Source organism: Salvelinus alpinus, chromosome 4, assembly GCF_045679555.1.
Source record: "Salvelinus alpinus chromosome 4, SLU_Salpinus.1, whole genome shotgun sequence".
NCBI lineage: Eukaryota > Metazoa > Chordata > Actinopteri > Salmoniformes > Salmonidae > Salvelinus > Salvelinus alpinus.
Genome location: NC_092089.1, coordinates 40706957 through 40734657, shown reverse-complemented (window position 1 = coordinate 40734657; position 27701 = coordinate 40706957). Strand labels below are relative to the sequence as shown.

Below are 27701 nucleotides of genomic sequence, written 5' to 3'. Positions count from 1 at the left end.
AGACATCATCTGCCGACATGTCTGGCAGCTGTCCATAGTGCAGTACAGTATGTTAAGAAATGTACAATGATGAACGTAGTCAGTAGAAAGTGCATAACCAACGGTGAGAAATCATTAACATAATAACTAAATCAAATTCATTCTCTCTTCAGATTCTAAGGTTTGGTTTGGTTATAGTCAATACAGGCACTTAGCATAACACCAGACAGGGTGTATGTTTAAGCTGTACTACAAACAGAGCTGTAATGCCAAACAGCACAGGCATCCAAGAACAGTAACTTGGCTGGGTGGAAGCATCGTTCAAACCAATGAAAGAAAGTATGATTCACCTTGTGTCTTTCATTCATGCCAATGCCCAGCACCCGGGAAAGTGCATAATCACAACATACTTCAACTTCTCACAAAATGAGTGAGAGTGTGTGTGTTTGTGTGTGTGTGTGAAAGAGAGGGAGAGTAAGAAAGAGAGAGAGAGAGAGAAAGAGAGAGAAAGAAAGAAAGAGAGAGAAAGAGAGAGAAAGAGAGAGAAAAAAAATATATAAAGACAGAGAGGTGTCACTCACCCAGCCTGCTCCTGCGGATCACATCAGGAGAGACAGGTCTCAGTTTCCTCTCAGATTTGATCTCATCCAGGATCCTCTCGTGCAGAGTGGGAGGAACCTGGGGCTGGGGCTTCAGCTTCCTGGCTGCTGCCTACACACACACACGCACACACGCGTGCACACACACACACACACACACACACACGCGTGCACACACACACACACACACACACACACACACACACACACACACACACACACACACACACACACACACACGCAGATACATACATGCACTCACACTGAGTTATGGGCATCAGAGTTATGAACATCAGGCCTTTCGCCGCTGCCTCCTAAACCTTAAAGACACTGTCACTGTACTGTTAATATCACTGTCACTGTACCATTAAGATCACTGCCACTGTACCGTTAATATCACTGTCACTGTACTGTTAATATTACTGTACCGTTAATATCACTGTCACTGTACTGTTAATATCACTGTCACTGTACCGTTAAGATCACTGCCACTGTACCGTTAATATCACTGTCACTGTACTGTTAATATTACTGTACCGTTAATATCACTGTCACTGTACTGTTAATATCACTGTACAGTTAATATCACTGTACCGTTAATATCACTGTCACTGTACCGTTAAAGATCACTGCCACTGTACCGTTAATATCACTGTCACTGTACTGTTAATATCACTGTCACTGTACTGTTAATATCACTGTCACTGTACTGTTAATATTACTGTACCGTTAATATCACTGTACTGCTAACATCACTGTCACTGTACCATTAAGATCACTGCCACTGTACTGTTAATATCACTGCCACTGTACTGTTAATATTACTGTACCGTTAATATCACTGTACCGTTAATATCACTGTCACTGTACTGTTAATATCACTGTCACTGTACTATTAAGATCACTGCCACTGTACCGTTAATATCACTGTCACTGTACTGTTAATATTACTGTACCGTTAATATCACTGTACCGTTAATATCACTGTCACTGTACTGTTAATATCACTGTACCGTTAATGTCACTGTACTGTTAATATCACTGTACTGTTAATATCACTGTCACTGTACTGTTAATATCACTGTACCGTTAATATCACTGTCACTGTACCGTTAATATCACTGTCACTGTACTGTTAATATCACTGTCACTGTACTGTTAATATCACTGTCACTGTACCGTTAATATCACTGTCACTGTACTGTTAATATCACTGTCACTGTACTGTTAATATCACTGTCACTGTACTGTTAATATCACACTACCGTTAATATCACTGTCACTGTACTGTTAATATCACTGTCACTATACCGTTAATTTCACTGTCACTGTACTGTTAATATCACTGTACTGTTAATATCACTGTCACTGTACTGTTAATATCACTGTTAATATCACTGTCCTGTTAATATCACTGTACCGTTAATATCACTGTACCGTTAATATCACTGTCACTGTACCGTTAATATCACTGTCACTTTACTGTTAATATCACTGTACCGTTAATATCACTGTCACTGTCACTGTACTGTTAATATCACTGTCACTGTACTGTTAATATCACTGTCACTGTACTGTTAATATCACTGTCACTGTACTGTTAATATCACTGTACCGTTAATATCACTGTCACTGTACCGTTAATATCACTGTCACTTTACTGTTAATATCACTGTACCGTTAATATCACTGTCACTGTCACTGTACCGTTAATATCACTGTCACTGTACCGTTAATATCACTGTCACTGTACTGTTAATATCACTGTCACTGTACTGATAATATCACTGTCACTGTACTGTTAATATCACTGTCACTGTACTGTTAATATCACTGTCACTGTCACTGTACTGTTAATATCACTGTCACTGTACCATTAATATCACTGTCACTAACGTTAATATCACTGTACCGTTAATATCACTGTCACAGTACCGTTAACATCACTATACCGTTAATATCACTGTACCGTTAATATCACTGTCACTGTACTGTTAATATCACTGTACCGTTAATATCACTGTACCGTTAATATCACTGTCACTGTACTGTTAATATCACTGTACTGTTAATATCACTGTCACTGTTAATATCACTGTCACTGTACTGTTAATGTCACTGTACCGTTAATATCACTGTCACTGTTAATATCACTGTCACTGTACTGTTAATATCACTGTACCGTTAATATCACTGTCACTGTACTGTTAATATCACTGTACTGTTAATATCACTGTCACTGTACCGTTAATATCACTGTCACTGTACTGTACCGTTAATATCACTGTCACTGTTAATATCACTGTCACTGTACTGTTAATATCACTGTCCCGTTAATATCACTGTCCCGTTAATATCACTGTCACTGTACTGTTAATATCACTGTACCGTTAATATCACTGTCACTGTTAATATCACTGTCACTGTCACTGTACCGTTAATATCACTGTCACTGTACTGTTAATATCACTGTCACTGTACTGATAATATCACTGTCACTGTACTGTTAATATCACTGTCACTGTACTGTTAATATCACTGTCACTGTCACTGTACTGTTAATATCACTGTCACTGTACCGTTAATATCACTGTCACTAACGTTAATATCACTGTACCGTTAATATCACTGTCACTGTACTGTTAATATCACTGTACCGTTAATATCACTGTACCGTTAATATCACTGTCACTGTACTGTTAATATCACTGTTAATATCACTGTCACTGTACTGTTAATATCACTGTTAATATCACTGTCCTGTTAATATCACTGTAGCGTTAATATCACTATACCGTTAATTTCACTGTCACTGTACTGTTAATATCACTGTACTGTTAATATCACTGTCACTGTACTGTTAATATCACTGTTAATATCACTGTCACTGTACTGTTAATATCACTGTTAATATCACTGTCCTGTTAATATCACTGTACCGTTAATATCACTGTACCGTTAATATCACTGTCACTGTACCGTTAATATCACTGTCACTTTACTGTTAATATCACTGTACCGTTAATATCACTGTCACTGTCACTGTACTGTTAATATCACTGTCACTGTACTGTTAATATCACTGTCACTGTACTGTTAATATCACTGTCACTGTACTGTTAATATCACTGTACCGTTAATATCACTGTCACTGTACCGTTAATATCACTGTCACTTTACTGTTAATATCACTGTACCGTTAATATCACTGTCACTGTCACTGTACCGTTAATATCACTGTCACTGTACCGTTAATATCACTGTCACTGTACTGTTAATATCACTGTCACTGTACTGATAATATCACTGTCACTGTACTGTTAATATCACTGTCACTGTACTGTTAATATCACTGTCACTGTCACTGTACTGTTAATATCACTGTCACTGTACCATTAATATCACTGTCACTAACGTTAATATCACTGTACTGTTAATATCACTGTCACTGTTAATATCACTGTCACTGTACTGTTAATGTCACTGTACCGTTAATATCACTGTCACTGTTAATATCACTGTCACTGTACTGTTAATATCACTGTACTGTTAATATCACTGTCACTGTTAATATCACTGTCACTGTACTGTTAATGTCACTGTACCGTTAATATCACTGTCACTGTTAATATCACTGTCACTGTACTGTTAATATCACTGTACCGTTAATATCACTGTACCGTTAATATCACTGTCACTGTACTGTTAATATCACTGTACTGTTAATATCACTGTCACTGTACCGTTAATATCACTGTCACTGTACTGTACCGTTAATATCACTGTCACTGTTAATATCACTGTCACTGTACTGTTAATATCACTGTCCCGTTAATATCACTGTCCCGTTAATATCACTGTCACTGTACTGTTAATATCACTGTACCGTTAATATCACTGTCACTGTTAATATCACTGTCACTGTCACTGTACCGTTAATATCACTGTCACTGTACTGTTAATATCACTGTCACTGTACTGATAATATCACTGTCACTGTACTGTTAATATCACTGTCACTGTACTGTTAATATCACTGTCACTGTCACTGTACTGTTAATATCACTGTCACTGTACCGTTAATATCACTGTCACTAACGTTAATATCACTGTACCGTTAATATCACTGTCACTGTACTGTTAATATCACTGTACCGTTAATATCACTGTACCGTTAATATCACTGTCACTGTACTGTTAACATCACTGTACTGTTAATATCAATGTCACTGTTAATATCACTGTCACTGTACTGTTAATATCACTGTACCGTTAATATCACTGTCACTGTTAATATCACTGTCACTGTACTGTTAATATCACTGTACCGTTAATATCACTGTACCGTTAATATCACTGTCACTGTACTGTTAATATCACTGTACCGTTAATATCACTGTCACTGTACTGTACCGTTAATATCACTGTCACTGTTAATATCACTGTCACTGTACTGTTAATATCACTGTACCGTTAATATCACTGTACCGTTAATATCACTGTACCGTTAATATCACTGTCACTGTACTGTTAATATCACTGTACCGTTAATATCACTGTCACTGTACTGTACCGTTAATATCTCTGTCACTGTTAATATCACTGTCACTGTACTGTTAATATCACTGTCCCGTTAATATCACTGTCACTGTACTGTTAATATCACTGTACCGTTAATATCACTGTCACTGTTAATATCACTGTCACTGTACTGTTAATATCACTGTCCCGTTAATATCACTGTCCCGTTAATATCACTGTCACTGTACTGTTAATATCACTGTACCGTTAATATCACTGTACCGTTAATATCACTGCACCGTTAATATCACTGTACGGTTAATATCACTGTCACTGTACCGTTAATATCACTGTACTGTTAATATCACTGTACCGTTAATATCACTGTACCGTTAATATCACTGCACCGTTAATATCACTGTCACTGTACGGTTAATATCACTGTCACTGTACCGTTAATATCACTGTACTGTTAATATCACTGTACCGTTAATATCACTGTACCGTTAATATCACTGTACCGTTAATATCACTGTACCGTTAATATCACTGTCACTGTACTGTTAATATCACTGTACCGTTAATATCACTGTCACTGTACTGTACCGTTAATATCTCTGTCACTGTTAATATCACTGTCACTGTACTGTTAATATCACTGTCCCGTTAATATCACTGTCACTGTACTGTTAATATCACTGTACCGTTAATATCACTGTCACTGTTAATATCACTGTCACTGTACTGTTAATATCACTGTCCCGTTAATATCACTGTCACTGTACTGTTAATATCACTGTACCGTTAATATCACTGTACCGTTAATATCACTGCACCGTTAATATCACTGTACCGTTAATATCACTGTCACTGTACCGTTAATATCACTGTCACTGTACCGTTAATATCACTGTACCGTTAATATCACTGTACCGTTAATATCACTGTACCGTTAATATCACTGTCACTGTACTGTTAATATCACTGTACTGTTAATATCACTGTACCGTTAATATCACTGTACCGTTAATATCACTGTACCGTTAATATCACTGTCACTGTACTGTTAATATCACTGTACTGTTAATATCACTGTACCGTTAATATCACTGTACCGTTAATATCACTGTCACTTTGTAACAATAACTCTTGACTGTCAGTACTGCTTCTCTCATTACCGAGGCAGGCACTTCAGTGAGGCTGGGGCAGTGAGGCTGGGGCAGAGAGGCTGGGGCAGTGAGGCTGGGGCAGTGAGGCTGGGGCAGAGAGGCTGGGGCAGTGAGGCTGGGGCAGTGAGCATTGATGTACAGCTCCAGTAGATGATCTGATTATCTATCAATCACCCCTCATTCCAATCAGAATAATCATATCCCAGAACCCCAAATCCTGAACTACTTGTATTTTTGGGTGGATATAAAAAAACTCTTTCTTTGACTAAAGATGGGTTCAGTGGCTTGAGGTTTAAATGGAAAGGGGACACCCCTAGCACCAATTCCCAGGCTTCCTCACGTTCCAGTGATGAACGAGGCTTGGAAGGATGGCATGGCAAGACTAGAAGACACCAGAATGAGAGGAAAGTAGGACAGGTACCATAGAATGTACTATCGTATAGTATATAGTACATGTATTATACAGTACTGTACACTAACAGGATTAGAAGGAGAGAAAATGCCCCATGTTCTCCTCTCTAAACCCTATGACTGTACAGCCCATATAGATAAGAGATATACTTTACATACATAGCTAATAGTTGTATTCTTATTTCATTCTATGGTACTCTGTTCAGCCCAAAGAGACAGAACAGAGTTGTATCTCTATGGTTCACCCGCCACCATGCCAACATCAAAGAGGTTGCTAGTCGATGTAAAGTATATCTGTTGTTTCTATAGGCTGTGCACTCACAGGGTTGAGAGGAGGTCTGGACCGGATGAAGTCTAGGATGACCTCATGGGCGCTCTTCTTCAACCTTGGTGGGATGTTGTTATTTACCTGGAGGTGCAAGGGGACACCACACACACACACACACACACACACACACACACACACACACACACACACACACACACACACACAGATTAGAGAGAGCATAACTACATATAAGCAACAAACCATGCTTTTAAGACACCTGACAGTCTTACCATGACCTTGCGTAGTTTGTAGCGTTTGGAGCGGATGTCATCCATGAGCATCTCGTACGGCGTGAGCTGGAACTCGATGGCCAGAGGGTTGTACTGGCGCTCCTGGACCTTCTTCAGCTTCACCCCGTTCCGCAGGTCTCCCATCACCTGCATCCAGAACTTAGCCTGGGGGATGCAGGGGGACAGAAATCATATAGCAACACAGTACCAATCCAATGATTTAACACTTATAGGGCCAATTTCCAGACCCAGATGAAGCCTAGATACTCCTGTGTTACGTTCCCTAGTTTCTGTGTTGTGGTTTTGTTTGTATGTGTGTTTCAGGATGGCTTCCTGAAATTCCCTCAAGCAGCTGATTGGTCGGCCCCATTGCTAATTGGAGCTGACCCCGCCCCCTCATCAGGATACAGCTGTATCTCATTACAGTCTCCTTCTCCAGCTATATAAGCCAGTGTTCTGTTGCTCAGAAAATATATTATTAGTGTGTCTTGTGTTTGTTGTTGCTGATTAGTATGTCCTGTGTTGGTTGTTGCTGAGAGCTGATTAGTATGTCCTGTGTTGGTTGTTGCTGAGAGCTGATTAGTATGTCCTGTGTTGGTTGTTGCTGATTAGTATGTCCTGTGTTGGTTGTTGCTGAGAGCTGATTAGTATGTCTTGTGTTGGTTGTTGCTGAGAGCTGATTAGTATGTCTTGTGTTGGTTGTTGCTGATTAGTATGTCTTGTGTTGGTTGTTGCTGATTAGTATGTCTTGTGTTGGTTGTTGCTGATTAGTATGTCCTGTGTTGGTTGTTGCTGAGAGCTGATTAGTATGTCTTGTGTTGGTTGTTGCTGAGAGCTGATTAGTATGTCTTGTGTTGGTTGTTGCTGAGAGCTGATTAGTATGTCTTGTGTTGGTTGTTGCTGATTAGTATGTCTTGTGTTGGTTGTTGCTGAGAGCTGATTAGTATGTCTTGTGTTGGTTGTTGCTGAGAGCTGATTAGTGTGTCTTGTGTTGGTTGTTGCTGAGAGCTGATTAGTATGTCCTGTGTTGGTTGTTGCTGAGAGCTGATTAGTATGTCCTGTGTTGGTTGTTGCTGAGAGCTGATTAGTATGTCCTGTGTTGGTTGTTGCTGATTAGTATGTCTTGTGTTGGTTGTTGCTGAGAGCTGATTAGTATGTCTTGTGTTGGTTGTTGCTGATTAGTATGTCTTGTGTTGGTTGTTGCTGATTAGTATGTCCTGTGTTGGTTGTTGCTGAGAGCTGATTAGTGTGTCTTGTGTTGGTTGTTGCTGAGAGCTGATTAGTATGTCTTGTGTTGGTTGTTGCTGATTAGTATGTCTTGTGTTGGTTGTTGCTGATTAGTATGTCCTGTGTTGGTTGTTGCTGAGAGCTGATTAGTGTGTCTTGTGTTGGTTGTTGCTGATTAGTATGTCCTGTGTTGGTTGTTGCTGAGAGCTGATTAGTGTGTCTTGTGTTGGTTGTTGCTGAGAGCTGATTAGTATGTCTTGTGTTGGTTGTTGCTGATTAGTATGTCTTGTGTTGGTTGTTGCTGATTAGTATGTCCTGTGTTGGTTGTTGCTGAGAGCTGATTAGTGTGTCTTGTGTTGGTTGTTGCTGATTAGTATGTCTTGTGTTGGTTGTTGCTAAGAGCTGATTAGTATGTCTTGTGTTGGTTGTTGCTGATTAGGATGTCTTGTGTTGGTTGTTGCTGAGAGCTGATTAGGATGTGTTGGTTGTTGCTGATTAGGATGTCTTGTGTTGGTTGTTGCTGATTAGTATGTCTTGTGTTGGTTGTTGCTGATTAGTATGTCCTGTGTTGGTTGTTGCTGAGAGCTGATTAGTGTGTCTTGTGTTGGTTGTTGCTGATTAGTATGTCTTGTGTTGGTTGTTGCTAAGAGCTGATTAGTATGTCTTGTGTTGGTTGTTGCTGATTAGGATGTCTTGTGTTGGTTGTTGCTGAGAGCTGATTAGGATGTGTTGGTTGTTGCTGATTAGGATGTCTTGTGTTGGTTGTTGCTGAGAGCTGATTAGGATGTGTTGGTTGGTGCTGATTAGTATGTCTTGTGTTGGTTGTTGCTAAGAGCTGATTAGTATGTCTTGTGTTGGTTGTTGCTGATTAGGATGTCTTGTGTTGGTTGTTGCTGAGAGCTGATTAGGATGTGTTGGTTGGTGCTGATTAGTATGTCTTGTGTTGGTTGGTGCTGATTAGTATGTCTTGTGTTGGTTGGTGCTGATTAGGATGTCTTGTGTTGGTTGTTGCTGAGAGCTGATTAGGATGTGTTGGTTGTTGCTGATTAGGATGTCTTGTGTTGGTTGTTGCTGAGAGCTGATTAGGATGTGTTGGTTGGTGCTGATTAGTATGTCTTGTGTTGGTTGGTGCTGATTAGTATGTCTTGTGTTGGTTGGTGCTGATTAGTATGTCTTGTGTCAATGGGACGCAGTGTTTTGATTATTGATTGTTTTTATTCTGTTTTCGTTCCCAGGGGGGAAGGTGAAGGCACCTAGGAGTGCTTAGGCAAGAGGCCTGTGGGATACATAACCCGTAATATTTACTGTCTATACACACTAGGTAAGACCTGGGCTGACCACCCCCTGTATTTTGGTTAGTGCGCCAGGTGGTAAGTTAGGTAAGCAGTGGGAAGGTAGGAGCGGGGGCTTCGACATTTACTTTCTTTGCTTTGGTTCCTTTCAGCCCCTTTTCCCCAAATTTACCGTGTGAAGGAAGCAATAAATTCCCAGTAAATTGTAAATTCTCTGCCTTTGTCATCCTTACTCGCACCTACAATCCATACCTCTTTTACTCCATGGGGAGTTGAGTTCCCTCTCTAGGAGGTGTAACACCTGGGCTACAAACATGCATGTCCAAGAGTAGGAGTCTGGGAAACCTTTCCTAAGAGTGTTGCCAGGTAAAAGGGGCTGTGAGGCTTGTGATAAGGAGCTGGTCACCTACCCAGTCCGCATTCTGGAGCTCATTTAGGTCTCTGCTGGGATCCTCAGACGGCTCGCCACCCATCTTCCGAAGATTCTATGAGAGAGGTGGGGGTGATCAGTGAGAGAGATGAGCGCTTAAAGGCCCAGTGCCGTCAAACATCGTGAATTTCCTGTATATTTCCACACTGAGGTTGGAATAATACTGTGTGAAAATGATCATGCCCTTTAAGTGTTTGAAATTTCAGTGTTTTTGTGTGATTGAGTTGTGGCCTGCTTGGTGACATCAAAAGATAGTTCAGTTTTCCCCTCCCCACTCAAACCACTCCCAGACAGTCCTAGCAAAATTCATGCTTGAGAAATTGCTCTTTGCTAAGAAACTATTTTTGTTTTTGACCATTTTAATTAAACAGTAAATTACTTGTTACCCAGAAATTATTTGATATTGAGAGAAATTTCATTGGACCTTTAAGTAACTGACCTCAAAGCCACAGGTTTCGTCCTTTCATGTTGAAATGAGATGTTAATTAAGTTCATTGACTACCACAGAAATAGGACAGGCAGCTAGCCCTGCTATTAGTCACACCCACAAATCAATACCTTTTCGATTATCAATGACAGTTAACGAGAGCCTTCGCAGCCTGACAACCTGCCAAGTCCCTATCAACTAGCATCATGATGGTACACTCACACATGCCCAGTCAGTTTTCATCAGTGACTGAAAATCATCATTGCAGCCATAGGGAACAAAGCATGGTCCTGCCAGTGTATGCATAGCAGAGATTATAGCTTTTAGCCATGGTCAAGATGACTGTGTGGGAACTCCCTTAGCTAGCCCATGCTAACACCAATCCACTGCTTTTAAATGTGTGGGAAGGAGTGAGCAAGTGCACTGAGAGAGAATTGGGATGCAACCAATGAAGCAGTGAGCAACCTGCATCCCTTCTCTTCCTGATTCAGGAGTATATTAGAGTACAGGACACTGAGGGATCTGTTCTGCAGCAGAATGGAAAGCCTCTCTCTCCCTGTTATTTGTGGTGAGAGAGGGGGCGTCACCCTGCATCCCACCGGTGTTTGATAGAGCAATCACAGGAGATTTACTATAGGGCCTCTCCTCTCACTGGATATACAGAGCCATAACTCACACTACACTGGAAGGGCATTCACTAAGGTGTCTGCCTTCTCTACCATTAACAGTTTGGTACATATTCCCTTTTCATGACATAAAACAGAAAACTTATCATGGTCAGTGAATAACAACATGATTGTTGACAAACAATTTTAAAAAGGACATTTCTGAGCAGAGGAGCCCAGGGTGAGATGTTGGATTTAACACCCGGTGCTCATTTGTACGACCAACACAATACCATCCCTTTCTCACTGCTGCTACTCGCTGTTTATTATCTATGCATAGTCACTTTATCCCTACCTACATGTATCAATTACCTTGACTAACCTGTACCCCAGCACATTGACTCGGTACCCCCTGTATAACCTCATTATTGTTTTTTTTTTTTACTTGAGTTTATTTAGTAAATAATTTCTTATCTCTATTTTCTTAACTGCATTGTTGGTTAAGTAAGCTGTTGTATTTGGCACATGTGACAAATAACATTTGATTTGATTTTGATTTGAAATAGCACATGTGACCTTGTGGCAGACAGCAGTGCATTGTGGGACATTAAACTAAGCCTTTAGGTATGCAGACATGTTCATAACAGCATTAGGGATTTACCTATGTACAGATGTAGGACCTTAATTTGAGCAAGTTTGCTACAGCAGGAAAATAATCTTGCAGCAACAGGAAATTATTATGTGGATTATAATGAATACATTTTTTTGTAGGGGTTGATAAACATTTTAAAAGTCTGAAATTTCAAAGTGGAAATTACAAACTTCAGAAGTTCTCCTGCAACAAGGTGATCAAATTAAGATCCTACATCTGTACCACCACAGAACTAAGCCCAATAATACTGTACTACAGAACTGTACAGACAGAAGTGGACTCTACTCCCCAGCTAGGTGAAAGACTGAGCAGGATATTTGACAACAAAACCTACAGCTACTACAAGGCAGCTTCCCCTGAAGTAGACAGATCACTCCCATCAATGTTCCTTACTAGCCTACTTTAACATTTCATATGCTGGGATGGGATAGCATGTCTACATGCACCCGTACGCACACAGCATGTACTGTTGTTCCTCTCTGTCAGTACCAGGTCCACAACATTGTCTGTCCCTATTACATTCTAGCCCACAGTAAACATCACTGTGATGACCTGTGGCAGACATGGTTAGGGATGTCCTGAAATATGAGATGCTAAATATAATTCATGCGTGCGGCTCGGTGCGAGGCACAGTGGCAGATAACAACACTGCTGCCTGAGTCTCATCCTGACTCCCTGCTGTGGGTATGTTTTACAAACAACAGCTGTGGCTGCAAACGTAACCTGAATTCCTTCTCTGTAACACACACACACACATAGAGTAACCTGCATTCCTTCCCTGTAACACACACACAGAGTAACCTGAATTCCTTCTCTGTAACACGCACGCATGGACGCATGCACACACACAGTAACCTGCATTCCTTCTCCTCTGTAACACACACACACACACACACACACACAGAGTAACCTGAATTCCTTCTCTGTAACACACACACACACACACACACACAGAGTAACCTGCATTCCTTCTCTGTAACATGGACGCATGCACACACACAGTAACCTGCATTCCTTCTCCTCTGTAGCACGCACGCACGCACACACACACAGACCCGACTCAAGGCTGATATACAGTGGTATCCATTACAGGACATGTACGTAATGTGCCATGTTGATCAGTTCTCTGAAGCATGTGAAACACCTTAATGTCATCCTGCTTAATCTCCTGAATGAATGTCTCTCCAGTCACATGACCTCTGAACATATGTCCCGGGTCTCCATGTCTGTCTGATTTACAGTACAAGGTTGTCTAGTGGTGAATGCCAATGACCATTCAGATTCACCTTTTAGTGGTCCTATGTGCACTGAGCCTGAGAATGAGATGTCAATCAGGTCCCAGAAACAGACCGGAGCTGTTCCAATATCCACACTGGTTAGCATACCACATAGGATAAAGCAATATATTGGGAATACATGCTATGTGGTATGCTAGTATAGACAATGGAACAGAACCACTATGTAAGCAAGCTGAGGGCCTATGCAGTCAGGTACTGTGTAGTGTGTTGTGAGCATTGGTAAATGGAGGTGGTTTGGTGAACCATCCTCACATGATGAGTAACCTTTCCTAAGCCCTGACGACTTTCTTTACCTGCCCAAGCTAATTCCTAGCCATTAGCTCAGTGGACTAACACAGTCTTGTTGGAGACAGGGGGTTTGAACCCAGTTGGTCACGCATTGATGTGTAGGTAGCCTCACCTCTTTGGCACTCTTGATCTTCTCCAGGAAGGAGCGTAGCTCCCTGGTCTCAGCGTAGAGAGCACGGCACACAGCCTGGTAGTGGCTGGGGGCGTCGCCAGGGCTGGGGAGGTGAGACACACACATCTACAGACAGACAGTGAGAGAGAAGTAGTACCATAAGTAAAACATTGTAGATACTGTAAATATGGTAATTCAGCAGATGACATAACGTATCCTTGTGACAGTAGATGACAAAATACTGTATGTCCTTGTTTCTCTGAGATGAACAGAAGGTGCTCTTGGCATGATCTTGGCACCAGTAGTCCACTGCATTTCCCATCCCATATAGCGCCTCAAATTCTAACAGAATGGTTGGCCGTCTCATCTGCAATCTTGCCCACCAAGTAAATTCCCTGAACTGACAATATTTCCATTAGATAAATGGTGCTGCTGTGTAGAGGAAGCCTAGAGGATGACAGCTATTAGAGGAGACATCTAGCCACCGGGCAGTAGGGCTGGCAAGACAACAGCGACACTGTCACCCAGGCAGCTCAGATGTCCACAGCCTCAGATAACCTTGCTAGCAGTTGCTATGGAGACCTGGTTCCATCCCCTGGGCCCTGTCTCTAGAATCATTATTTCACCACTGTCATGTCTGTCCTCCTCGGGCCGGGTCGGATGGAAGGCTGAAGACTACAGTTCAGTTGAGGCTCCTCAGAGGAGGAAGGGGAGGACCATCCTCAGTGAATTTCAAAAACATATATTTTTTGCATTTAAAAAGTTATCCTTTTTAGATAAAACTATAGAAAATATATTCACATGTCACCAAATAATTTATTAAAACACACTATTTTGCAATGAAGGTCTATGGTAGCCTCAGCAGCACTCTGTAGGGTAGCACCATGTGTAGCCGGAGGACAGCTAGCTTCCGTCCTCCTCTGGGTACAGTGACTTCAATACAAAACCTAGGTGGCTCATGGTCCTCACCCCCATCCATAGACTTACACAGTAATTATGAAAACTTCCAAAGGACGTCCTTCAACCTATCAGAGCTCTTGCAGCATGAACTGACATGTTATCCACACAATCAAAGGATCAGAAAATGAATCTAGTACCGCAAGCATACGCTAAAAATGAAGGAGAAACAAGAGTGATTTCTTCATTTTTTTTTCACTGTCAGTTTCACTTACACTTACTACAGTTTCATTGGAGCTAGACAATGCAGCTAGCTAGACTAGCCTACTCAAACACCCTGCTCAAACAGAGGGATCCTATGCTAGCTAGCTGGCTTTGACTATCCAACACAACACTGGAACTCTTCCAAGTCAAGGTAAGCTTTTGGTTTTACTGATTTATTGTCACCGGGGCCCACCGGTGTAACTGCTTACTGACTGTACACTGTAACATTACTGCATGACTGTAGCGGGATAACTAATGCGTTAGTTCTATTAGCTATGTTGACTATGATGTTACCTTAGCTAATATGGTGACAACGATGTAGGCTGTGTGTAGTGGTTATGATATGGTTTGGCTTGGAATGCTTTTTTTTAAACCTGGTCTCCTACAGCTGATGTGTTGTGCATTGAAGTCCACAAGCGAAGGGAAAAGGTGAGAGGTGTAAAACGCATAGATGTAAGAAGGAATACAAAGTGGCTGCTATGAAAGTGAACTGTGTTTATGCTTGATCAGGGGTGTATTCATTCCGCCGATTCTGTTGAAAAAAGTTTCTTAAATGGAATGAAACGGGGATAATCAGACATTAATTTGTCCAATAGAAACTCTCGTTTGAAACTGTTGGACTAATGATTACACCCCAGATCAGCTAGATGCGGACAAGAGTGTGCAAGGTGGTATTGAATGTGTCACTGTCTGTCCATGTGTCACTTTCTGTCACCTCAAATTTCTCTCGACCTATGTGCACCTACGTTGCAAACTTTCACACATAGGCTAGGTTGTAGCAACCGCATGATGGGAATAGGGAAAAGTTGAGTATCATGTAGTAGCCTGAACCTATCGATGCTACATTGAAATGGGTGAATGGAATATGAATGACAGTCATCCAATATGCTCCAATAGAAATAATGCTCATTAAAAAAAACATTGTCCTCCCACCACTGCTATGGTTATGTAAACATCATTGGGGCATCTAAGGACTCACTGGGTGGATCTAGTATGATGTCTGTTCTCTAAACACTACTGGACATGCTGGGTGGATCTAGTATGATGTCTGTTCTCTCAACACTACTGGACATGCTGGGTGGATCAAGTATGATGTCTGTTCTCTCAACACTACTGAACATGCTGGGTGGATCTAATGTGATGTCTGTTCTCTCAACACTACTGGACATGCTGGGTGGATCTAGTATGATGTCTGTTCTCAACACTACTGGACATGCTGGGTGGATCTAGTATGATGTCTGTTCTCTCAACACTACTGGACATGCTGGGTGGATCAAGTATGATGTCTGTTCTCTCAACACTACTGAACATGCTGGGTGGATCTAATGTGATGTCTGTTCTCTCAACACTACTGGACATGCTGGGTGGATCTAGTATGATGTCTGTTCTCAACACTACTGGACATGCTGGGTGGATCTAGTATGATGTCTGTTCTCTCAACACTACTGGACATGCTGGGTGGATCAAGTATGATGTCTGTTCTCTCAACACTACTGAACATGCTGGGTGGATCTAATGTGATGTCTGTTCTCTCAACACTACTGGACATGCTGGGTGGATCTAGTATGATGTCTGTTCTCAACACTACTGGACATGCTGGGTGGATCTAATATGATGTCTGTTCTCAACACTACTGGACATGCTGGGTGGATCTAATATGATGTCTGTTCTCAACACTACTGGACATGCTGGGTGGATCTAGTATGATGTCTGTTCTCTCAACACTACTGGACATGCTGGGTGGATCTAATATGATGTCTGTTCTCAACACTACTGGACATGCTGGGTGGATCTAGTATGATGTCTGTTCTCAACACTACTGGACATGCTGGGTGGATCTAATATGATGTCTGTTCTCAACACTACTGGACATGCTGGGTGGATCTAGTTTGATGTCTGTTCTCTCAACACTACTGGACATGCTGGGTGGATCTAGTATGATGTCTGTTCTCTCAACACTACTGGACATGCTGGGTGGATCTAGTATGATGTCTGTTCTCTCAACACTACTGGACATGCTGGGTGGATCTAGTGTGATATCTGTTCTCTCAACACTACTGGACATGCTGGGTGGATTTAGTATAGATTATAGTCTCAACACTACTGAACATGCTGGGTGGATCTAGTATAGATGATAGTCTCTACTACTGAACATGCTGGGCGGATCTAGTATAGATTATAGTCTCCACTACTGAACATGCTGGGTGGATTTAGTATAGATTATAGTCTCCACTACTGAACATGCTGGGCGGTCTAGTATAGATTATAGTCTCCACTACTGAACATGCTGGGTGGATTTAGTATAGATTATAGTCTCCACTACTGAACATGCTGGGCGGTCTAGTATAGATTATACTGTCAACACCACTGTACATGCTTGGTGGATCTAGTATAGACGATAGTCTCCACTACTGAACATGCTGGGTGGATCTAGTATAGACGATAGTCTCCACTACTGTACATGCTTGGTGGATTTAGTATTGATTATAGTCTCCACTACTGAACATGCTGGGTGGATCTAGTATAGACGATAGTCTCCACTACTGTACATGCTTGGTGGATCTAGTATAGACGATATTCTCCACTACTGAACATGCTGGGTGGATTTAGTATTGATTATAGTCTCCACTACTGAACATGCTGGGTGGATCTAGTATAGACGATAGTCTCCACTACTGTAAATGCTTGGTGGATCTAGTATACACGATAGTCTCCACTACTGAACATGCTGGGTGGATTTAGTATTGATTATAGTCTCCACTACTGAACATGCTGGGTGGATCTAGTATAGACGATAGTCTCCACTACTGTACATGCTTGGTGGATCTAGTATAGACGATAGTCTCCACTACTGAACATGCTGGGTGGATTTAGTATTGATTATAGTCTCCACTACTGAACATGCTGGGTGGATCTAGTATAGACGATAGTCTCCACTACTGAACATGCTGGGTGGATTTAGTATTGATTATAGTCTCCACTACTGAACATGCTGGGTGGATCTAGTATAGACGATAGTCTTCACTACTGAACATGCTGGGTGGATTTAGTATAGATTATAGTCTCCACTACTGAACATGCTGGGTGGATTTAGTATAAATTATAGTCTCCACTACTGTACATGCTGGTTGGATTTAGTATAGATTATAGTCTCCACTACTGTACATGCTGGTTGGATCTAGTATAGATTATAGTCTCAACTCTACTGAACATGCTGGGTGGATTTTGTATAGATTATAGTCTCCACTACTGAACATGCTGCGTGGATTTAGTATAGATTATAGTCTCCACTACTGTACATGCTGGTTGGATTTAGTATAGATTATCGTCTCAACACTACTGGAGGAAAGACAGATATACAACAATTGCAGGCTCCAGTACCATGACCCTGACCTGATCACCACCATTTTGTAGTTGACTGCACTTGATGGCTTGACAGCAGAAAACCTACTATTTCCTTATTAACCCTGTCATTCACCCATGTAGTGACATTTTGGCTTTTAATCATCAACCACTATCCTCCCCCAATCAACAGCTGCCTACCCTCAGGATGTCCCTGTAGCCACGAACATTACAGATGTTGATGGGGTCGTCTTCGGCCTCCTCCTCTTCCTCGGTGGCCTCGTAACCTTCGTCAGGGCAGGCGTCTCTCTCGGCCTCGCCCATGTTGGTCATGAGGTCTATGAGCTGCTCCAGGGGTGGGCTCAGCTCCCGCTCCTCGCTCTCCTTCAGTCCGTAGTCCAACGCCTTGTAGATCATGATGCCCAGAGACTCAATCACCTGAAGGACAGGACACAAGCAACAACACACACTGGGTATCATTATATTGCCATCCATATACAGTGCCTTCGGAAAGTATTCAGACCCCTTGACATTTTCCACATTTTGTTACGTTACAGCCTTATTCTAAAATGGATTAAAAAAAATACAAATCCTCAGCAATCTACACACTATACCCCACAATGACAAAGCAAAAACTGTTTATTTTTGCAAATGTATAAAAAACAGAAATACCTTATTAACATAAGTACTCAGACCCTTTGCTATGAGACTCGAAATTGAGCTCAGGTGCATCCTGTTTCCATTGATCATCCTTGAGATGTTTCTACAACTTGATTGGAGTCCACCTGTGGTAAATTCAATTGATTGGACATGATTTGGAAAGGCACACACCTCTCACAGTTGACAATGCATGTCAGAGCAAAAACCAGGCCATGAGGTTGAAGGAATTGTCCGTAGAGTTCCGAGAAAGGATTGTGTCAAGGCACAGATCTGGGGAAGGGTACCAAAAAATGTCTGCATCATTGAAGGTCCCCAAGAACACAGTGGCCTCCATCAGTCTTAAATGGAAGAAGTTTGGAACCCCCAAAACTCTTCCTAGAGCTGGCTGCCCAGCCAAACTAAGTAATCGGGGGAGAAGGGCCTTGGTCAGGGAGGTGACCAAGAACCCGATGGTCACTCTGACAGAACTCTAGAGTTCGTCTGTGGAGATGGGAGAAACTTCCAGGAGAACAACCATCTCTGCAGCACTCCACCAATCAGGCCTTTATGGTAGAGTAGCCAGACAGAAACCACTCCTCAGTAAAAGGCACATTACAGCCCGCTTGGAGTTTGCCAAAAGGCACCTAAAGACTCTCAGACCATAAGAAACAAGATTCTCTGTTCTGATGAAACCAAGATTGAACTCTTTGGCCTGAATGCCAAGCGTCGCGTCTGGATGAAACCTGGCACCATCCTTACGGTGAAGCATGGTGGTGGCAGCATCATGCTGTTGGGATGTTTTTCAGTGACAGGGACTGGGAGACTAGTTGGGATTGAGGGAAAGATGAACGGAGCAAAGTACAGAGAGATCCTTGATGAAAACCTGCTCCAGAGCGCTCAGGACCTCAGACTAGTGGCGGTTCACCTTCCAACAGGACAACGACCCTAAGGACACAGCCAAGATAACGCAGGAGTGGCTTCGGGACAAGTCTCTGAATGTCCTTGAGTGGTCTAGCCAGAGCCCGGACTTGAACCCGATTGAACATCTCTGGAGAGACCTGAAAATAGCTGTGCAGCGACGCATTGTCATTATGGGGTATTGTGTGTAGATTGATGAGGAGGAAAAAACTATTTAATAACTATTTAGTAACGTAACAAAATGTGGAAAAAGTCAAGGGGTCTGAATATTTTCCAAAGGCACTGTACGTTCATCATAGGCATCCAAGAATCATGCCAAAACGACAATGTCTTCATGTTTTGAATAAATGGATTTTGAATAATTTGCCTTGATTTGTGTTATTCAGCTGTTAATCTCCTGGAAAACAAGAGTAAATATGGGTTTGTGTCTTCGTTCCCTGTTATGTAATATATATAATCTCCTTTCATTATCCTGCACAAGACTGTCCCATGCTTTCAGCTGTAGCATGTGCTATACAAACACATGACCCTTTCATTCAAGTGAACAACCCAACCTTTAAAAGCAAGGCAGACCTTAACAGATTAGTCAGTAATAACGTGACTTGACTGAGCCAGCAGAGAATACTGGCCATTATAAACTGGGTGGTTCAAGCCCTGAATGCTGATTGGCTGACAGCCGTGGTATATCAGATGACAAAACACTTATTGTTACTGCTCTAATTACATTTGTAAACAGTTTATAATAGCAATAAGGCACCTCGGGGGTTTGTGATATATGGCCAATATACCAGGGCTAAGAGCTGTGTCCAGGAACTCAGTGTTGCGTTGTGCATAAGAACAGCCCTTAGCTGTGGTATATTTGCCATGTACCACACCCCCTGCCTTATTGCTTAATAATAATGACACAATGACACATAAATACCGTACGCAATATATATTGTTAGGTTCTAATTCTCAGAGTAAAAAACTCTACGGACACTATGAAAGCTTAACCAAGTTTATTCTCCCAGAGGGTCAATACAGCTGCATTAGACAAAAAAAAAAATCCACCACCACAAGTATATATATACTCCAATTTAGGCACTCCTCCTTCTCTTCAATCCTTACATCTATTATGGCTCGGCAGGAAGATGAAGTAAGACGAAGTAATAGGGTAATAAACCATAATTTCTCCCTTAAGGGAATCTGACCTGACCTCAACCCCTCATTTGCCTAATCCACAGATGTCCATATGTATCCCCTATAGCAATCCTGTGACTCCCCCCCCCCCCCCCCACCCACCCAGCACATTCCAAAGCCATCTGGCTCCTACAGATAACCATTAACTTCTGATGTAAAAACCAGTCTCAAGGATAGCAATGTTCCAAGTTTAACCCAGAATCCAACAATTTTTTAGATGATAAAAACAAATATTCAAGAGCTTCCGAGGAGTGATTTAAATCTTATGCATACATTTATTAAATCAAAAATATCTGTATTGTTTTATGCTTAAGTCCAGTGCTTAAAATGAGCCGGATCCCCCCCCCCCCCCCCCCCCCACCCCACCCCCACTTCATCATGTATTTCCTTATAGAATCACAGCAGCGCAAAGGGTTCTGGAGGAGCTGCAGCAAGCCTGATAAATTTACATAAATGTGCCAAAGTTATAGTTACTCCTGTCTGTTCAGAAAGAATTGAAATAATTCAGAATAGCCTAATTCACCATGACAAAGCCCAAAATATTGCCACAGAGGATAAATAGCTTATTTTAAAAATAGCCTAGCTGTGGAGTGTAGCCCAATAACAAGGCCTAGCCTACAGTTGGGAACGAGCTGCAAATCGGTCAGTAAACAGCATGCAGACAAAACTGGCCTTTCGCAATATTTCAAATAGCCTACAATCACGGGAAAACACAGGTTGGAAAGCAAATGTCTTCTGCTGAAAAGAGAAGACTCTAATCTGTCAGCTATAGGCGATCAATAGCCTTATTCTAAAATGGATTCAATTTGTTTTTCTCCCCCTCATCAATATACACACAACACCCCATAATGACAAAACAAAAACGTTTTTTTGACATTTTTGCAAATTCATTATTATTATTTTTTTTTAAAGTATTCAGACCCTTTACTCAGTACTTTGTTGAAGCACCTTTGGCAGCGATTACAGCCTTGAGTCTTCTTGGGTATGATGCTACAAGCTTGGCACACCTGTATTTGGGGAGTTTCTCCCATTCTTGTCTGCAGATCCTCTCAAGCTCTGTCAGGTTGGATGGGGAACATCGCTGCACAGCTATTTTCAGGTCTTTTTTTGGTAACCTTCCCCAGATCAACTGTGGGACCTTATAGGTGTGTGACTTTCCAAATAATGTCCAATCAATTGAATTTACCACAGGTCAAGTTGTAGAATCAAGTTGTAGAAACATATCAAGGATGATCAATGGAAACAGGATGCACCTGAGCTCAATTTCGAGTTTCATAGCAAAGGGTCTGAATACTTATGTAAATAAGGTATTTCCGTTTTTTATTTTAATACATTTGCAAAAAATTCTAAAAACTGTTTTCGCTTTGTCATTATGGGGTATTGTGTGTAGATTGATGAAGAAAAACATTTATTTAATCAATTTTAGAATAAGGCTGTAACGTAACGAAATGTGGAAAAAGTAAAGGGGTCTAAATCCTTTCCAAATGCAAAGTAAAACAGAGGCTTTTGGCACGAACGCGTAGGCCATCACCAGCAAGTGAGCTGAGCATCATTGGGTGAGTCAGTGAAACTGGAAAGCATGTTTAGGACTATCATTTCTTCCTCATATTATAGCATACAATATGTGTCTGCACAAATCTAGGCCTAGGCTATTGATGGATTCAAGACGAGGTCGTTTTCATTGATCTCAAATTCTCAGTTTGTCAGTGTCAAAGTAGCCTGTCATTTCAATCGTTTGTTCGGTATTAGGGTGCTTTCAAGACAAATGGGACTCGGGGGGAAAAAAGGTTGAATCGTGACATCAGTGATCTTCAGGTCGGAAACTCGAAGCTCTAGCAAGAGGCCAGAGTTCCCCATTTGGAATTCTGAGTAGGATGACCATTCAAAACAAATTTTCCCTGTGGAGCTCGTTTTCTCCCAGATTTCCCAAATGTCTTGAATGCACTGAAGACTGACCCAGTTCCGAGTTCCCAGTTGTTTTGAACATGGCATTAAAAAAAAGTCTCCAGTCATGTAAAATGACAGTGGCATGAAATGCGTTTATAAAAGGCCAACAACGTTAGGGACCATAAGCCACACAAAAAAAAAATCCCATGTGTGCAACTTCTGTAAGTGCCTTGACTCTACTGCTCTATGTCACTACGCAAATGTGATGATATGCATCGCAATGCTTTATTATAAAGAAGATTTTTTTTTCTCATGCGTTCCTCAGCGCTCCCCATGTCACCGCTCTCTCACGCTCACTTTTTGTTGCTGGACCCCTGATTTACAAATGAAGGACCGCTTAAGTCCAAATCTAATAGGTGTGTGAGAAAGATGTTAGCAGTCCCAGTGAATGCAGTGAAGCGGCTTCCCTTTGTTAATCAGGTGAATCTGGCCTCTGAATGCAGATCATGGAGAATGAGGCCAGAGCTGGCCTAGCGTGCCAAGCCCGAGACAAAAGACTGAGAAATCACACCGGATTACACTGCAAACCTCAATGCTGCTGATGAACAGTGAGAAAGGAGAGAAAAAGAGAAAGAGGGGGAGAGAGAAAAAGCGATGGAGGGACAGAGAATAAAGATAGATAGAAATAGGGAGGGAGATAGAAGGAAAGAAAATCAAATGAGAGAAAGAAAGAGAGAGAAAAAGAGAGCAAGAAAGTAAGAGAAGAGGGAGGGGTTTGGTGTGTTTTTGTAGATCAGACTTCATGGGCAAGGTCACAGGACCCTGTTCAGATCAATAGTCATCCAGAAGGATTCATGTGAGTGGATCTATCCTGACCTCCTCTAGAACACAGGACACTACCCTGGCTCAGTGGGAACCTGGGGACCTCTGCACCCTGACGAGGGTAAGCACTCTTTGTCTGGCTACACCCCACCCCACCCTGCCCTGCTCTTCCCTACCTCCCCTCTGATGTTACACCCCACCTCACTCTCCACTCTCTGCTGTTACACGCCCCGCCAGAGACACACAACAAGACCATCTCTCGTCTGTGCTATGAGACCAGTCACTCTCAAATCCAAAATACTAAAGTCCGCCTATAAACTCTAAGCAGCTTTCATCCAGACTGCATTGTAGAACAAACCAAAGTGAACCTAGCTGTGATAGGCCCGACAGACACTAGGCAAGCCAAGTTAAGTCGAGGAACCTCAAGCCTCTATTGTTGAGGTGTGTTTGATATTGTTCCTTGCTGGTCAAAGTATGAACCATGCATTGCATCCAGTCTGAAGAGCGAAGACAGAACAAAGGAATCGGAACACTGAGAAGAATCCCTCATAAGAAGGATGCACCTAATAAACATGTAGGGAATGTTCTAGAGCATGGACAATAATGACTCACAATTAAATCCTTCCGGTTTTCAGAAACAGACGTATGCATGGGAGGTAGCCTAAATCGTAGGTAGATGCCTAAACATTGACTGTGCAGATTTGATTAATTCCAGCTCTACATAGACAACCCCAGGATCTGAGCAGCTTGTTAATTGATAGCTATAGCATGGTTTAAGTAGGTAGAAGACAGGGTGGTTTTAACCGCAATAAGTGCTATTTATTCCCTCAGTCAGGAGAGCCAACACAAACATGACTGTTCTAATGATTCATCACACTCTCCTTTCTTTGCAGACTTGTGACTAAAATAAGTGAAGGAATGGGGAGGAGGGAGGAAGGAGTGGGTGTCAAGAGATTGTGGATTTTAACTGCAGTGAAGCGCAGTCATGAGCAGGTAAAACAACATCAAACAGACTGCCTGTGTTTCTCACATGGGTGTCACAGAGATGACGAGAAAGAGAGCGAGAGCGAGAGAGAGTGAGCTGATCACGGGGCAGGGAATGGTTCTGTCACACGCATACATGTTTTCTTTACACGCAATCCAGCCTTTCCCTGTAAATACCATACCAGAACCACACCCTCCTGAGGTCAACATGAATATCTTAACGTACCACACCCTACCAAGGTTAGAGGTTTTAAATAGTCCAGATAGATAGAACTACTGTGTGTTAGGATGGCTCTGTGCAGCTTTCTGTCATTAAAGCATTTATATCACTGTGTGTTAATTTAATGAAAATAACTCAAAAATATATATTTTGTATCATTTATTTCCCTGGCCCTCTTTTGGCCCTTGAAATGCTCCTACACAAAAGGGCATAATATTTTTTCACAATTTCAGTGTTATTTCAACCTAGTGTGGAAATATAATTTAAAAAACAGGAAATCCTGTTTTTAACTGCACTGCCCCTTTAATACCTTCTTTGACCATAGAGACTTCTCCCTCAAGCCTCTGCCTAGACCTCTGCAATGGGCTCAACCTGTTTCCTTTAGACAACCAGAAGGTGAATGAATACCACTGATTGTGACTAGAATTGAATAGATACTTTGTCAATTTTAAACAGCAACCTGCTCGGCCTGTTTGAAATATGTGCCTTTTCAGTAGCTATGTGACTGTGTGAGGCTAGCAGTTATGTCAACATGGCCACTCTTGTGCATCAACAACCACAAATACTAATCTTCCCTCTTCCATAGTCATATGTCTGCTGGCTCAGCATCATTCAGCCTCATACAAAGACATTAATATGGCTCACATTCAGGCCCAAATCCCATTCCATCTCTTACTTTTGATTCCTGAGAAGGGCTACAATGATTTCTGTGGGATAATGGATTTTTATTTTACATAACCCACTGCCACAACGCCCTGGCTTCAGTTTACCCGTGTAAACTAGCATATTGTGTCTGTAATGAACACGATGGGAGACAGAGACCTGGTTTCAAGCGCAGTGCGCAGCAAGTGTTTATTGTAAAGGACCACAGGAGGCAGGTAGCTGGGTCCAGGGGCAGGCAGAAGATCATACACAGGGGTCCAAAAACACAATATTACAGGCAGGGAAAAGGCTAGTAATGTCGTCCTGGAGATCAGGCAATAGGTTGATAACAGGAAATCCGATAGGCTAAAGTACAGGCAGGGAATAGGCGTCGTTAGTGAGGCAGGCTAAAACTATCATACACTGGAGGATTAAATTACAGGAAACCAGCACTCCGAATAGAAGTGTGTCACAAAACAAACAATACCTCACAATGATGGGGTGCAAAGAACTGAACTAAATAGTGTGTGATAATGACATACAGGTGTGTGAACAGGTGATCAGAATTCAGGTGATTGGGATCTGGAGAGTGAGCTGCGTTCAGGGGATCTATGTGTTTGAGAGCGTGAGCTGGAAAGTGGGCTAGAAAGTGAGCTGCGTTCAGGGGATCTATGTGTTTGAGAGCGTGAGTTGGAAACAGACGTTACAGTGTCAAGGTGTCAAGTTGTCTCCAGATTCAGAGTGTTAAATAGTCACAGGGTTGCAGGTGTGATTGCAGGGTACAGTGAAAATCTTAGGCTTCGAGCTCCAACAAGCAGGACTAAGTGAAATAAAATAATGAAAATGGTCATTTAAAAACAACAATATAAATCATTAAACCATGGAGTGGTTATGGTCAGTGGGACTTAATACATTCAAGATCACATTTCATAGTACAAAACCTAACTGAAGGCTTAACAAACCACTCCAGTTGGGAGAGGAACCTTTAATCTTGTCTTCCCATATCAAGCCCAGGGTTCTGACAGGAGAGTGAGTGAGTAAAAACACTCTCCTCAGGATAGGTTGTTCTCAGCTCGTCTCAGCTCCACTGGCCTCTGAGAATTAACTTTGCATCCCAAATGGCACCATATTTCCAATGTAGTGCCCTAAATGTGATGTTATTTGGGACACAACCTACTGTAAGGCTGACAGTTCCACTGCCATCTCTCAGAAGGCTATGATAGGTCACTAAGTTTGGCTCACAACAAGGAAAGCTGGGAAAGAGTCCTTCATAGGGTTGCAAAAGGAGGGTATAACAGGAGGTTAGTGGCACCTTAATTGGGGAGGACAGGCATGTGGTAATGACTGGAGCAGAATAGGTGGAATGGTATCAAATGCGTCAAACACATGGTTTCCAGGTTTTTGATGCCATTCCATTTGCTCCGTGCCGTTCTCCCCTCAGCAGCCTCCACTGGAGGTTATATTACTGGAAACTTTCAAAGTTTACCAGAAAATACCAGAATATTGGTAACTTTCAAGGATTTTATGTAATCTATCACAAGACATCTAGTGACCATTTTGGGTATCACCGGTGTCTGTAATTATATCAAATCAAATTATATTTGCCATATGAGCCAAGTACAACAGGTGTAGACCTTACAGTGAAATGTTTACTTACAAGCCCTTAACCAACAATGCAGTTTTAAGAAAATACCTAAAAAAAGAAAAGAAATAAAAAGGTAACAAATAATTAAAGGGCAGCAGTAAAATAACAATCGCGAGGCTATATACAGGGGGTACCGGTACAGAGTCAATGTGCGGGGGCACCAGTTAATCAAGGTAATTGAGGTAATATGTACATGTAGGTAGAGTTTTTAAAGTGACTATGCTTGGACCTAGACTTGGCGCTCCAGTATCACTTGCAGTGTGGTAGCAGAGAGAACAGTCTATGACTAGGGTGGCTGGAGTCTTTGACTCTGTCAAAGGCCCTCTATGTGGCCTTATCAAATCAAATGACATTATATTTGTCACATGCGCCAAATACAACAGGTGTAGACCTTACCGTAAAATGCTTACTTACAAGCCCATAACCAAAAATGCACCATTTTTTTTAAGTAAGAAAATATTTGCTAAAAAAATAAATAACAAAATATTATTTTTTTAACACTTATTTATTTTACTATGTCCATATCTCTTTGTTCTAAATATTTTGGTGTCAAACTGGTAACTTTGGTCCCAAAGATAAACCAAAGACAAGATACCGAAGATTCCAGTAACTTTGGTAAATTACCGGTAGCTTACTAGCTTTGTAACCCTAGTCCTACACTACAAGGGTGTGTGTAGATATGTGTGACCAAGTG

The 27701-nt window shown here is 41.7% G+C and overlaps 1 protein-coding gene across 6 annotated transcripts in view; it reads right to left on the bottom strand.

Annotated features, from left to right (window-relative positions):
* LOC139573537 (protein spire homolog 1-like) overlaps positions 1-27701 on the bottom strand; it is a 61955-nt gene that overhangs the window by 12038 nt on the left and 22216 nt on the right. For all 6 annotated transcript variants that reach the window (XM_071397100.1, XM_071397101.1, XM_071397096.1 and 3 more), the window contains exons 3-8: positions 18273-18509; positions 13569-13694; positions 10167-10241; positions 7238-7402; positions 7002-7088; positions 561-690 (exon numbers count right to left, since the gene is read on the bottom strand). In XM_071397100.1, the coding sequence (XP_071253201.1) occupies positions 561-690; positions 7002-7088; positions 7238-7402; positions 10167-10241; positions 13569-13694; positions 18273-18509 (820 nt within the window). The remainder of the gene's footprint in view (positions 1-560; positions 691-7001; positions 7089-7237; positions 7403-10166; positions 10242-13568; positions 13695-18272; positions 18510-27701) is intronic.